Source organism: Motacilla alba, chromosome 13 (assembly GCF_015832195.1).
Source record: "Motacilla alba alba isolate MOTALB_02 chromosome 13, Motacilla_alba_V1.0_pri, whole genome shotgun sequence".
NCBI lineage: Eukaryota > Metazoa > Chordata > Aves > Passeriformes > Motacillidae > Motacilla > Motacilla alba.
In genome coordinates this window covers 17,153,288-17,166,805 of record NC_052028.1, presented here as the reverse complement: position 1 = coordinate 17,166,805, position 13,518 = coordinate 17,153,288, and the positions used below count along the sequence as shown (strand labels likewise).

Genomic DNA, 13,518 nt, shown 5'->3' with positions numbered 1-13,518 from the left:
AGGTATCTGTTTGCAGGTCAGAAAAATGAGATATGTAATTGTGTAATGCTCTGAAATGTAAAAAAACAAACTGTAAATAAAATTGACTAAATCTGAATTATTTGTGTGTGTTTCTCAAAAAGCTTTGAAACAAATCCAGGATGTCAGAGTATTTTATCTGTATGCCGGATTTAGAGGACACCCTTTAAAAGTAAATTGTCCTTTTTCATGCATTCTTAAAGATGAAGTGCTTGATGTAAATACTATTGGTATACTTCAGTCTTAATTTGGAGATGATTAATTAATTATCTGTCCCTTTTGTTTCAGAACCAGCTCTGTAGAGGGCTTTCTGGAAAGTTGATTAAATTTCTCCCTAAATTAGCTTTTGGGCCGTATATTTGAGTAGAGCCTGTGGATAATGTCACTTGTACAGTGGGGAATGTTTCCGTTTCCATCTCAGAGCAGTCAGAGCTGCTCTCCACTGCCATTCCAGCTTTTCTTGCATGGTTTTTGCTCACTATTGGGGCATTTTCATGCAATGCACTTGCCTTTTTTGGTCCTTACTTGACCATGTGAATTCCTGTGTCCTCCAACCCATTCCTGCTTCAGCCTTGCAGTGCCTGTGAAGAGTCTCCTGGTGCTCATCCCAAAGCAGTTTTCGTCCTGGTTTTTCCAGGATTGCCCACGTAGGCAATCGTGACAGATGTAAAAATTTAAGCTCAGACTGAAATTAAACAGACATGACAAAGGGGGCAAGGATTTAATCATTGAACCCTGAAAATATTTTTATTTTAAGATTCAATTTCATATGTTCATGATACTGTCTGGTCTTGCCAAAGCATTCAGTTTCTTTTTACCTTTTTCGATGATTCTGTCATGCCCACAGAGCTATTGGAAGTCTAATGTGTCAAACCCATGGCTGTTCAAATTTTCCTCAGGATGACAGTCATTAGCTGCTAATTAAGCTTCCAAATATACCAGCTTTACCTTGGCATTCTGACAGTTCCCAAGAAGCCCCACTGGTCAATGCTTTTTGAATGTGATAAACACACAACAGATTTTGTAAAACAAAAAAAAAAAAAAATTGGAAAAAAAATCTGTTTCACTTCTCTGTATTCTCTCCTGCAAACAGAAACAGTTTCTTTAAGTAAATAAGCTGTATTTTATTATTAAAGCAAACTGCTTTTTGGAGTCAGGAACCCATGTGAGGTGGGTCAGATGTCTACACCACTTCCTTGAGGTTTAGAAGCTCAAGTGAACTGGCTTTGAGTTACTTGTTGTAAGAAAAGTAGTGGCAAAATCAATATTGACATTGTTCTTTTTTCTTTAGAAGACCTGGAAGCTTTGTTCTCTTAATTTATATAAAATTAGAATAGCACTGCAGCTTACATAGGCAGAGTTTTCTCAGGTGTTCACAGGGGGAGCAGCAGGTATGGGAGGGCTTTCTTCAGGTGGTTTTATGTTCCAAAGAACTGTTTATGGAAGGCATTTAAAGTCAGTTTTGATTTGTAGCAGATGAGTTTTAAGTCTCTCCTCAGTTTCATAGTGAGTGTTCTGTATGGCTGCAGACTGAACGGGGCTCAAAACAAGTAATTTGTTTTGTTAAATCAATTTTTTGCAACACCATGTTGCAGTAAGTTGAAAATCTCCTCTTCATCCTCATCCCTGACTTTGCTTTAACTCGCTCCTGTGGGTGCAGCAGCTTCCAGGGCTGGGCAGAGCCTGCTTCAGGCAGGCACAGGCTGAGAGGAGGCTTAGGGCTGGATTAGCCAAACTGAGCCCACTCTGTGTGCCTGTGCTCCCCCTGCAGCGGCACAGCCCCAGGGCTGGCACCTTCCGTGCCCTGTCCAGGATTTACCCCTTGCCCACCAGGAGCACCCCTGTGGGTACGAAGGGGCTCAGGGGGGCCAGGAAGAATTGCTTCCTGGAAAGGGTGGTTGGGATTGGAGCTGCCCAGGGGGGTTTGGAGTGCCCATCCCTGGAGGTGCCAGGGAATTCCTGGAGGTGGCACTCGGGGCTCTGGGCTGGGGAGCTGGCACACAATGGACTTGGTGACCTTGGAGGTCTTCTCCAACCTCAGTCCCTCAGAAGGCCAGCAGCCCAGAGGGTGACTGCTATTTTCCACCAGCTTAGTGGGATAAATGGCAGCTGATGCCTTTTTGGTTAATGAAGTGCCTCTGAGTGGAGGCTGGGTGTTTGTGGCCTGTCAGTTTAGGGGAGAGCAGGACATGAGGAGTTTCAGTCCAGGTGTTCTGTTCCTCTGAAGATCTTCAGCTTCAGTAAATGCCTTGGCAGAGAGCAGTTATTCCAAGGCTCAGCTCTGTCCCCAGGGCTGTTTGAAGGTGTGAGGCTTCAGGAGCAGAGCTGGGAGCAACAGGAAATGCTTGTGTGTGTCTGAAGTGGAGTCATGCAGGAAATTGAACAGATATTTGTTACTGTTCTAATTAGAGTTGGAACTTTGTGTCAACACTTCAGTGAGATAATCATCTGTGATGATTTGGTTTCTCTTTCAGACTCTGCTGGGTTCAGTTTGGAACCTACAGAGCTACCCTGGGGTGGGGCTCCTGGGGTGGTTTAGGTCTGTGCAAGGCTGAAAAGACTTTTTTTGTTTCGCATGGTGTAAAATACCTTTGGGTTTTTTAAACATAGTTTCTAACTGTGATTAGGATTAAGAGTAGCAGGAGTGGGGAAGGGTAAGAGTTGCTTGGTGCATTGCTAGCCCTTAGATCTGGTTCTATTTAACTCTCTGAAGTCCTGATATTTTCTTTCGTGTCTGCTGAAACTGTCAAGAGTAGAATAGGAAGGTGAATTTTAAAAAATAAATGTCAGTAGCTCATTCTCAGCATCATCATGTGTCCTTCTGCCTGTTCTGTGGAGTCCGGTGAGAAAGCAGAGCAGCTTTCTTGGCTGAGGAGCTGTGGAAAGGAGCAGACTGATAACAGGGAAAGGCTATTTCAGTCCATCCTTGGCTTTATAATTGTGTTCCAGTGAATGCCTGCAGGAACAGCAAATTCAGGCAGAGCAGAGGGTCCCTCACTGATCTGGAGCTGAAGACAGCTGGGAGGGAAGTGCAGTGAGCTCGAGCCTAAAGGGATGGCTGGCGGTGTGTGGTGGCATAATCCATAGGGTACAATGACTAGCACTGTTCAAAAAGGGGATTTTCCCATAGCTGACAAAGCTTCTGACCACGGAGTGATCGGGGGTCACCCACATTTAACACTCAGAACTTGTGTGGCTGCCTGAAGATCCATCAGATCAGGTTTGAGAGATGAGGATGGGAGTATCCAGTGTCAAATTCTCCTTAATCCCTGCTGGAAAGAGCCTGTGTGTGATCCCTGGCCTTGCAGTGACCATGGCAGTCAACATTTGACCCCCCAGCTGCTCTCTGGGACACTCTGGATTTTGGTTAAACACTTCCACAGGTCACCCTGGCAGAGTGTTCCTGCTGAGGCTGTTCAGGTGAATAGCATCCCTTGCACCGTGGCTTTTCCCCTCTCTTCCTGCTCACCCTCCTGGCATTTCCAGGTACCTGGTCCACTCTGACCCCACCTCCCTCTGCCCTCTGTGCTAAGAACTGTTTGTGGTCCTTTGGATGGGTTGCACCAGCAGCAGCAATTCCTCCCAGCTCAGAAATACCTCTGGTTATTGGGGTTTGATTGTTGGATCCTAATAGCAGCTTATGATTCCCTATGATTTACTCATACATTTCACTCTTCTGTGTTACCTGGGATGTGGATACAATCCAGACTGTCATTTAAATTAATTAATGATTTTTTCCCTTAAATTGAACAGTGACACAAGTGCCCTCGTGTGAACACAAGGCAGAGCAGCAGTTGCCAGGCAGGGCTGTGGTCCAGGGACTTGGTGGCTGGTTTGCCATCCTGCCTTTTCCCTGCACAGCTCTGCTGTTGCTCCCAGATGGGGCAGTTTGGGATGATTCCCTGGAGCATCACCTTAGTGCCAGGCACCAGCCACTGAGGAGAGCTTGGATCCACAGCTCCGTGTTTTCCTCAGGAAAATCCAATTGGTGTTGCTGGCAGGAGGTGGGAGCAGCAGGAGCTGGGAGGTGGGTGGTGCTGACAGACCAGGGCTTCAGAAAACCTGAGCCACCTTGCACATCCAAGAGGGACACACATGGGAGCAAAAGGGAAAGAAAAGGTGGAATAACCTGGAAAAGGTGACTCCTGTGCTTGTGCCGTGGGATGTGGTGTCTGATCTCTTCCTGCCTGCCCATGGCCTGAGGGGAGAACTTAGCAGCAGCCTGCAGGTAGGAATTGGCTCAGGGAACAAATCAGGGTCCCCTGGAGCAAGTTTGAACCCAAGCTTTGCTCCTTCAGTGTGAAGAAACGGATCTGTGGGGTTTGTTTGGGCTGTGTTTGACAAGTTCCTTCCCAAACCAGGACCAGGCACATTTTGAGCAGCTGTAATTGCATTTCTGTGCCAGTGATTCCATTCCTCCGTGCAGAGGAGGAAGGGAGGGCTGTGGGAACCGAGGCTGTTGCAGGTGTGTGGATCCCTGCGGGATGGGGCAGAGGCACGGGGAAAGCTGGGACAGGAAATGACATTAAACTGAGGCAGGGAGTTGGAGTCAAGCACTGGAGTATTGCTTGCACGTGTGACAGTGAAACCCTGGGTGCTGCTTGGGTGGTGGCAGGGTTTGAACCAATGGGTCAGGCTGAGCTGGGCTCAGTGCAGCCGGCAGTGGGGGAGCATCTGTCCTGTCACTTTGTCATTAGCAAGGCTCGTTTTGGAAAACCAGAATATTTGTAAAAATATGTCTGTAACAGAGATTCTGCCCCCTGTGTCCTGCTCACATCCTGCAGGAATCACACTTGGAGTAGCCCAGGTTTGAGCTGAGGAAAGCTGCACTGCCCTTCTGCCGGGGGCCTCGGGGTGCAGCCTCCTGCTTGGCTGATGCCACTGATGGAACAGCAACTTGAAATCAGGTTGTTCTTTAGGAAAAAAACAAATCTAGGTCAGTTTTCGTGTTTGTTTACAGATGTTTTAGATGTCAAATATGAAAAAGGAATATTCTCCTACGTGCCAGGCATGTGCTGGGGATCTGTGCTTTGGGAGGCAAGGGCTTGTTGCCAGCACTGAGGGTCTGTAACAGAGCCACAGCAAAGTCAGGTGGCAGAATTGTCCTTGCCATCCTTTAACAGGTGCACCAAGGGGGAGAAGGGATCTTGCTTTGTCAGTAAAATAAGCAGACACAATGCCAAGCAAATATTTGCTTAAATGATAATTTAGCATATTTTTTTATTTGGTAATGCGTAGGATTTTTGTTTGGCTTTAGGAGATGCTGGGGTTTAACTGCACCTCTGCAGTGCGTCAGGATTTTAAAGCATGTGGTGCCAGTTTGGGTAGTTAGTAGCTCTGGTGAAAAGGAACTAAAGCCACAAAATTGATTTTAAAAGAATTGTAGTCAGTTTAGTTAGAAGTTTAGTTAATAAAAAAAAAAGTCTTGAGGTATTTCAAGTGTTGAAGGATTTAAGAATAATCTCTTCTGGTACATTTATATGGAAAAAACTGGGTTGGACAACGTTTTAGGAATTCTTGCTACTGTGTCATGTATTTCAGGGAATTAGGCACACAAAGGGAAGAATGTGTTGCTGCTCTTTGTTTTCCTGGTGGCTGAGGTCCTGCTGCTGGAGGCTGTAAAGGAAGGAAGGAAACTGTTCTTGCTTTTGGTAGTTCATCATCTGGAAGAGCAGCCTGGTTTCTCTCTTCTCCCCTGGCTGCAAATGGAATCTGTAGCAGGAAAATAGGAGTTTTGTGCCTTCTGTTCCATAGTTCTACACAGACACAGCATTATCCCTCAGGAAGGTGCATAAATGTTACTGTAACTATTTAAATTTGGGCTCCTGGCCTTGAGGTTTAATCCCTGATGGGATGTGCTGCTATTTTTGCTTCCCTTGTCCTTCTGGGGTGCCTTTTCTCCCCCTCCATGGCTGCCTGGTGTCCTTCTGTGTTTCCTTTGGAGATAAAAGCCAGGAGTTTCAAAGGCAGAGCTTCTCTTTGGACAGCAGTGAACAAAGGGATTGAGAAGATGTTCCCACTGAAGAATGAGAATGCCCAGGGCAGTGCTGGCTGCCAGGAAGGTCTGTGTGAGCTGGGTTCAGTGGGACAGGCAGGAAGGGCCTGAGTCGTGCCAGTGCCTGTCCTGACACACATCCTTACCTTGTTCTGGGGCAGTCCTTAGGATGGCTCCATAGGGAAGGGGCTGGAGCCCCAGGAGAGGCTGAGGGAGCTGGGAAGGGGCTCAGCCTGGAGAAAAGGAGGCTCAGGGGGGCCCTTCTGGCTCTGCACAGCTCCTGCCAGGAGGGGACAGCCGGGGGCTCGGGCTCTGCTCCCAGGAACAGGGACAGGAGGAGAGGGAGCGGCCTCAGGCTGGGCCAGGGCAGGCTCAGGGTGGGCACAGCAGGAATTTCCCCATGGAAAGGGGGCTCAGGCCCTGGAACTGCCCAGGGAGGTTTGGAGTGCCCATCCCTGGAGTGCCCAAGGAAGGGCTGGAGGTGGCACTCGGGGCTCTGGGCTGGGGACAGGGTGGGCATCAGGCACAGCCTGGACTCAGTGCTCTGGGAGGGCTTTTCCAATGTGGGATCTGTGGGATCCTGGGATTCTGTGTGATTCTGCCTCCAGCACTTGAATGGAGCTGCTCCAAAGCAGAGTCCAGCCTGTGAGCTCACTGGAGATCCTGGGGGAGCCGTGCCCTCAGCCAGGCTGAGCTGCCACTGTCCCACAAACCACAGATCCCACCTGGAGAGAGTGACCCCATGGAATGAGTGAGAAACAGGCAGTGGGCTGCACTCAGGGAATTCAGTGGCACAGACACTGGATCTGAGGAGCATAATCTCCATAAAATCCCAGAAGCCCAGACTGGTTTGGGTTGGGAGGGTCATCCAGTCCCCCCCTGCCATGGGCAGGGACACCTTCCACTGTCCCAGGTTGCCTCAAGCCCTGTCCAACCTGGCCTTGGGGCAGCCACAGCTTCCCTGGACACTGTGCCAGGGCCTCCCCCTCCTCCCAGTACGAACTGGTGGCTGACTGGTGTTGGGTGATGCAGGGCTCAGTACTTGGGCTGTTCCTGTCTGCTTTATGATAATTTCTTCCTGTTCTCTGGAGTAAGTGGGAAAGCACAGGCGGCCATGGGAAAGGAACACCATTAGCAGGTTTGCAGTTCCTGCTCCCTCAGGCACTCGGCTCCGTGTGTGGAAGGGCTCTGCAGGGTCAGATTTAGCTTTGTGTTGGGAACTGCCATCAACGTATAGATTTTGTGAATTCATCTCCCTGCTTCCTGAGCTGTCTTTAAATGTCTTTACAATTGGAATTCTCTCTGGATGCTGAAATGGGGTGAGATGTAACAGATTGGTTCTGTGGCTCCTCCTCAAAGCCCAGCCCCGGAGGAGTTTGCTCACTTGTGTCTGTCTTGTGATAATGTCAATCTATTTTTTGTCTTCTGCACACGATGCACAAAGCGGGCGAGCCAGTAACTTTTCTGGCCACCTCAGCTTTTGCTTTACCTACTTTTGCAATATGTACTGGAAGACATTTAACCATGTTCCCTTTCTCTCCCCTTTTCAGCTCAGAGACACTAATGACCCGCTGTTTTTATGGAACCTCACTACACTGCCACGAAGAGCACCAGCTCATCAGGACTGAGAGAATCTGAGACTGACTTGTCCTATTTTTCCTCTGAAATCTTCACCAAGTAGTAAACATTTTTTTGAAGGGGAAAGGGGGTAAAAGATGTTAAAGCTCCCCCTCGCACCGTTAGGGCATCTGTACCTAATGTACATTTTCCTTAAAATTTCAAAAGATGTTAGGAAATATTTTATAAAACTTTTTTGCAATAAATGACGCATGAAATTACAAAAGACTCTATGACACTTACATGCAAGGAACCACTTGAATTATTAGGATGAAGACTCACTGCAGATAACCGGGGTTTTTGTAATGTGACAGTCACGTTTGTATGTTTTGAGAGGTGCCAGTGACGGAGCCAATTTGCCTGGGAAGTTGACTGTAACTTTTGAACTTTTCTTTTAATTCTTGACTTTAGCATTGCAATTTTACATTCTCTGAGGCTTAGTTAGTATTTAGTGCAGGTGTTAGCCGAGCTGTGATCTGTGATCAAAGCATGTCCAAACCCAGTTGTATTGTGAAATATGAACAGTCCTGCTATTGAGACCAACATTTCCCATAGAGGTGATGGAAAGGACAGTGACCACAAACTCCATGGATCTCTGTTTTATGGGAAAGCTCCTTCTGTGTGAATATGGTTGCATTTTATTTATGCTATTGTAACACTTAGGGAATTGAGGGTTGTGAAATGACCTTGAGAGGGGCTACAAGGCAGAGAGCAGCGTTTTGCTTATAATCCTATAACAGGATGGGAATCATGAATGGAGAGTGATTCCATGGGATGGCATTTCTATTTCAAATCATGGCTTATTTTTTCCTTTTGACATGAATATTTTTCAGATAGGTAACTAGTAGAGAGCAAAGGTTTTATTAGAGTTTCTGATGGTTGTTGATCTGAGTTGCGTTGACTTCTTTGAAAAGCTGTAAATCAAAAAAAAAAAGAAACCCACTGGGTTTTATCCATTTTATTCCCCTCCTAGAAAGGTCTTGGGTGAGACTGACTTCAGTGGAGCTTGGGAATGCTGGACACGCTGCTGAAATCTTGAGTTATTAAATATTAATTTATTTGTCACTAATTATTTCCATTGTGTGCACACTGTCTCGGCAGAACCATTTCTTTAAAGTTCTTAGCAGGGGATTTATTGTGTAACCTGGGAAAATAAATATTTGTTTTGAAGATATGAAAATGTGCACATAATCTACTAAAAGTCAAATTTCTGTTTCTATAGAGATGAAAGGACTTGTAGGAAACTCTTTTCCTCCTTACTGATATCCTGATTCAATTGGAGAAAATAGAATGTCTTTGTCTGGATCGTTTAAAACCAGAGGGACTTTTCAAGGGGCCTCTGGGTCAGCACAAAGACAATTTCTTCGTGTCTGGAGCCTGAATGAACCACATAAAATTTGAAGTTGGGACAACTCTGTCATTGGCAACAGGTTTATACTTGTTAAACAATTGGAGAGGGGGAAGTGACAGGCTGGGACAGGCCCCCAAACCCCAGCCAGGCCCATCAGGGATTCACACACTGAGTGTGTGGCAGCTCGTGCTTTGTGCTGCTTCAGTGTCTGCTTTTCAGAGCTAAATTCTTTATTTATAAATGCAGAAATTGAATATTCACTACCTACTTTTTAAAATCGGGCTGTACAATGCTGTGCAGCACGTTCAAATTGTACCGTTTGCCGTAACGATTTCACCATGAAGTACAAATTTTTTATTTTAAAATTGGATGAATATTTGTTCTACAGTGCTTTTCCTTTTCACCAGTGGAAGAGGCCCAGCAGTCTGGTCCTGCTCAGGGCCTGGGATGTGACTAGAACGGAAAGCTCGAGACATGTGAATGAGGAAAGGGGTGCCTTGGTGCCGGCTCCGTGCCAGCCTTTCACCTCCGCTTGGATTGGCGATGGATGGGGGCTCGGCCTCATCAGGTACATTGTCCCCCACCCCCCCAGAAACCAAACAGAAAAGCCACCAAACCACATGGCACAAACCAGTTTCTGCTCAGGAAAAAGGCCCGGGACTGTGGTGGCAGGGTTGTTGCACATGGGATTGAGGAGTGCCTGCTGTTGTTTTGGAAGCCGGTAGTGCCTGGCTGTGCCCCCGGATCCCCAGGGCTCTCCTCCCCTCCCTCCCTGAGCACAGCAGCTGAACCAGGAGGGGTTAACCCAAGGGATGCAGGTGTGCACTGGAGAATATGGGTATAGAGCAAATAGCATCCAAGGGAGCTCATGTCTGCCTTGCTTTTCCCAGCATCGCGTTGGAAACCACGTTTTCGTTTGGAAATGAAATTGTCAGGGATATTCTAATGAGAGAGAGTGACAGTAATGTATTGCTTTTCACTTTTTTGCTTTAGTTGCTTAATATTTAAGCTTTGCTCCGTGCTACCTTCTTGTCTGTATATTGAATGGTCACTATGCCTCTTTCATTTTGTAGACTTGAATGAGGAAAATCTGATTCACCCTTTAAGGTTTGCTGAGAAGTAAAAACGATAAAGAATGTTGTGTAACATTTATTCAAATAAAGCCTTGATTTTTTTCAGTGCTCTTTTTAAGGGAAATAATGTTTTGATGTCTTTAACTTTCTTGCTTTATTAGTCCTTGACCCCAAAGCCTTTGATTTATGTCAGGAGTGGTTTTTCTGGAACAAACAAAGATTAAACTGAGGTTGCTGGTCCACTGCTGGAACTCCATCACGTGGACAAGGCTCTACCTAACCTCACCTTTCACCACAGTGGCTGGAAGATCCCAAGCCATGCTCAGCCAGCTGGATGCTTCCCAAAACAGCAGGAAAAATTGTAATTAGTAAGAAAAGATGGTGTGGTAGAGACAGATGCAAGGAAGCCCTGGTGGCTCTGCCACAGTCCCAGGAGGAGGAGAGGATGCCATGGGAAGGGGCTCCTCCCTGGCACACGCAGTCCTTGGGCTGGTTTTTATGGAGTTCTCAGAGTTTCAGACAAGGCTTGCCCTCTCAGGTAAGTGTACAGGGGGATTTCTCCATCCAGGGAGGAATTGCCTTGTCCTCAGCTGTGTTTCCTTGCCCTGGAGCAGGGATCAGGTGGTGCTGGAGAGGTAATTTCTGTTTCAGGGCTCCATCCCACTGTGCTCAAAGGAGGGCCATGCCAGCAAGTATTTTTCTAGAATACCTGGTGGCATGTGGTTGGTGCTTGGACTTGATGATCTGAAAGGTTCTTTTTTAACCTTTGTGCTTCCATGATTCTATGGAGTGGCAGACTCTGGAACTGCACTTTCCCATCAAATAGAAGGCAGCATTTATACACGTTTTTTCCACTTGCATTTTGGTACTGTAAAGAAAGATTTCCTAAGTTGAGTTGAGCTCCTGGGCTAAACAAAAAAGAAGCTTGAGTTACCTTGATTTCTAGGAAGTTCTGATTTCCAGGAAGCATTGGTGGTTTTATGGCACAGGGTGTTTTTATGGCACAGAGGGTGCCAGGAGCTGGTGGGTCACCCAGAGGCACTAACCCTGCTGGGAAGGGGTTGTTGCAATGACCTGCTGTGGATAATGAGGAGTTTTTCCCAAAATCGAATTTACTGTGGAGCGCTGCTGTTGGCTCAGCCTGGGGCGCTTTGGGAGCGCTGTGACAATCACCCACATCTGGCTGTGGCCCGAGCACAGCTCCAGCAGATGGTTTTCTTTTCCTTCATGGTCGTTTCTCATTCTGTCGGGATTACAGGAACTCCCATCCCCTTTCTCTCATTATTCCCCCAGCCTTGCAGCAGTTCCTCCCGAGCCAGCGATCCTCATTAGGCTGGGAATCCTGCTGAAGTGTAATTGCTCGCTAATGGCTTCTCCTTTGTGACACGGCGTTGGCAGCAGCGCTGAGGGGACGGAGCCACGAGAGAGGCTGGCCGGGCAGATTTCAGAGCTCTGCAATTACTCCGTGGATTAATCCTCACTCCAGTGGTTGGCAAAGGATAAAGGTGACCCGCGGCCCACACAAGGCCCACACAAGGCCCCGCTAATGGCGTTTGCTGCTGCCCCCGGGCATCAAAAGGGCGACGCTTAATGCGGGCGAAAGCGCAGCCCTGGCACGAGGGCTTTGGAGAGATTCCCGTCCCAAGTGTGAGGGCTCAGAGTTCAGATCTTGCAGGGTGAGACCGACAGGGCTGCTGCTGAAGGGAATGGTGGCTCGGTGACAGTGGCACTGGGAACTCACACTGTCACACTCGGGTACTTGGGAGCATGTCGGGTGAGGCCCGGCTGGGCTTGAGGGGCTCCCGATTCCCTCAGGGCTCCCGATTCTGGGGCTCCCGATTCCCTCAGGGTTCCCGATTCCAGGGCTCCCAATTCCCTCAGGGTTCCCAATTCCCTCAGGGTTCCCAATTCCCTCGGGGCTCCCGATTCCCTCAGGGTTCCCAATTCCGGGGCTCCCGATTCCAGGGCTCCCGATTCCCTCGGGGTTCCCAATTCCCTCAGGGTTCCTGATTCCCTCAGGGTTCCCGATTCCCTCAGGGCTCTCGATTCCAGGGCTCCTGATTCCCTCAGGGTTCCCAATTCCCTCGGGGCTCCCGATTCCCTCAGGGTTCCCGATTCCCTCAGGGCTCCCAGTTCCCTCAGGGCTCCCAGTTCCCTTGGGGTCCGTGGGCTCATGTGCCTCATGGAGCGTCAGGTTTGCATGGAGAGGCCCTTCTGTGCTCGAGGTCTTTGTGGGAAGCTGGAATGGCCCGGGCTGGGAGGATTCCAGCAGGGGAGGTGTGCTGGGTGCTGAGCCTGGGGAAGGGCTCACCCTCTGCTCCAAGGGAAGCGGTGCCAGCCCCGAGCCCCTCGGGCAGCACCCAGGCCTGGCACCAACTCCCCCTCACTGCCGTGCCTTGTGTCCTCCTCCCCCGTCCTTGCTCCAGTTGTTTTGGGATTCATTCTCCCTGTCGTGTTCTGCAGGCAGAGCAGGGAGCCAGGAAAAGGCTCCTGTTGTTTGCTGGGTCGTACTGAGGGGTTTATTCACATTCCATATCCGGCTTTTATGGTTCTGTTCCTGCTTTTCCCCTGAGTGTCTCTGTGCTCTTTTTTTTTTGCCTTCCTTGCTGGGTTTGCAGCACAAGCCGCGGGTGCTCCGTGCAGACTGGGCACCCCTGCAGAGGTTTTTGGCATGTTCTGTGTTTGGGGTAAATATTCCAAGCCCAGGAGGGGTAGTTCTGATTTTGAAATCCAGATTTTCAGCTGAGCTCCACATCTTAAGAGCTTGGGGACTGGAATTTCTGACTGTGGTTGTCTTGGTCATTAAATATTAAGAGAGGCTGCTCCTGCTGGCGGGTTCATCCAAATACTGAAGGCTCTGAGCTGTCAGGGGAAGGGGCTGGGGCCCCAGAGTGTTCAGGGATGGATACTGGGCCATGCTAAGGATAAGACCCCAGGAATACTGACACTGCTCAGATGGATGGGGATGTGCTTCTGTGATTCACTCACTTGGCTGTGGTTGCCTTTAAAAAGGCAGCATTGGGCATGAGCTGTGAGAGCAGAAATGGGGGGTTGGACTTCACACCCTCTGCATTAACACTGCAGGATCCTGTCAGGAGCCATCAGATGCATCTTGCCTTGGAAAACCTGCTGCTGGCTCCAGGCTCCAAGGCCTCAGCTGCATTCCAGCTGGGAGCAGGGACACAAATGTGCTGGGGCTCAGCGAGAGCTGACGCTTCAAGGGCAGCTCAGGGCTGGAGCCATGGGCAGGGAATCTGTGAGCTCCCAGCCTCCTCCTTTCCCTAAGTTCCAAATACTGCAATTCTCCCTCCCTCAGACAGAGAAGTGCCCCAGGATGGAGGGTCACAGCCAAAGGAGCTCATGCAAATAGGACAAATGCAATTAGAAAAGCCCTGGCCCCGCTGCCTCTCCAGGGACCTGCTGGGCACTCGCCAGCACCACTCAGGAATACACTTCGGAAGCTC

At 48.7% G+C, this 13,518-nt stretch overlaps 1 protein-coding gene across 5 annotated transcripts in view; it reads left to right on the top strand.

Moving 5' to 3' along the window:
• Window positions 1–13,518, top strand: part of PWWP2A (PWWP domain containing 2A) — a 30,835-nt gene that overhangs the window by 13,681 nt on the left and 3,636 nt on the right. The window contains exon 3 of one of the 5 annotated variants that reach the window (XM_038150032.1): window positions 7,564–10,181. The exons of 2 other annotated variants lie outside the window; for them this stretch is intronic. In XM_038150032.1, coding sequence (XP_038005960.1) covers window positions 7,564–7,577 — 14 coding nt within the window. In that variant the 3' untranslated portion in view covers window positions 7,578–10,181. Of the gene's footprint in view, window positions 1–2; window positions 6,304–7,563; window positions 10,182–13,518 lie in introns of those variants that run through there. 2 more of the 5 variants (XM_038150030.1, XM_038150029.1) reach the window with 2 other exon arrangements.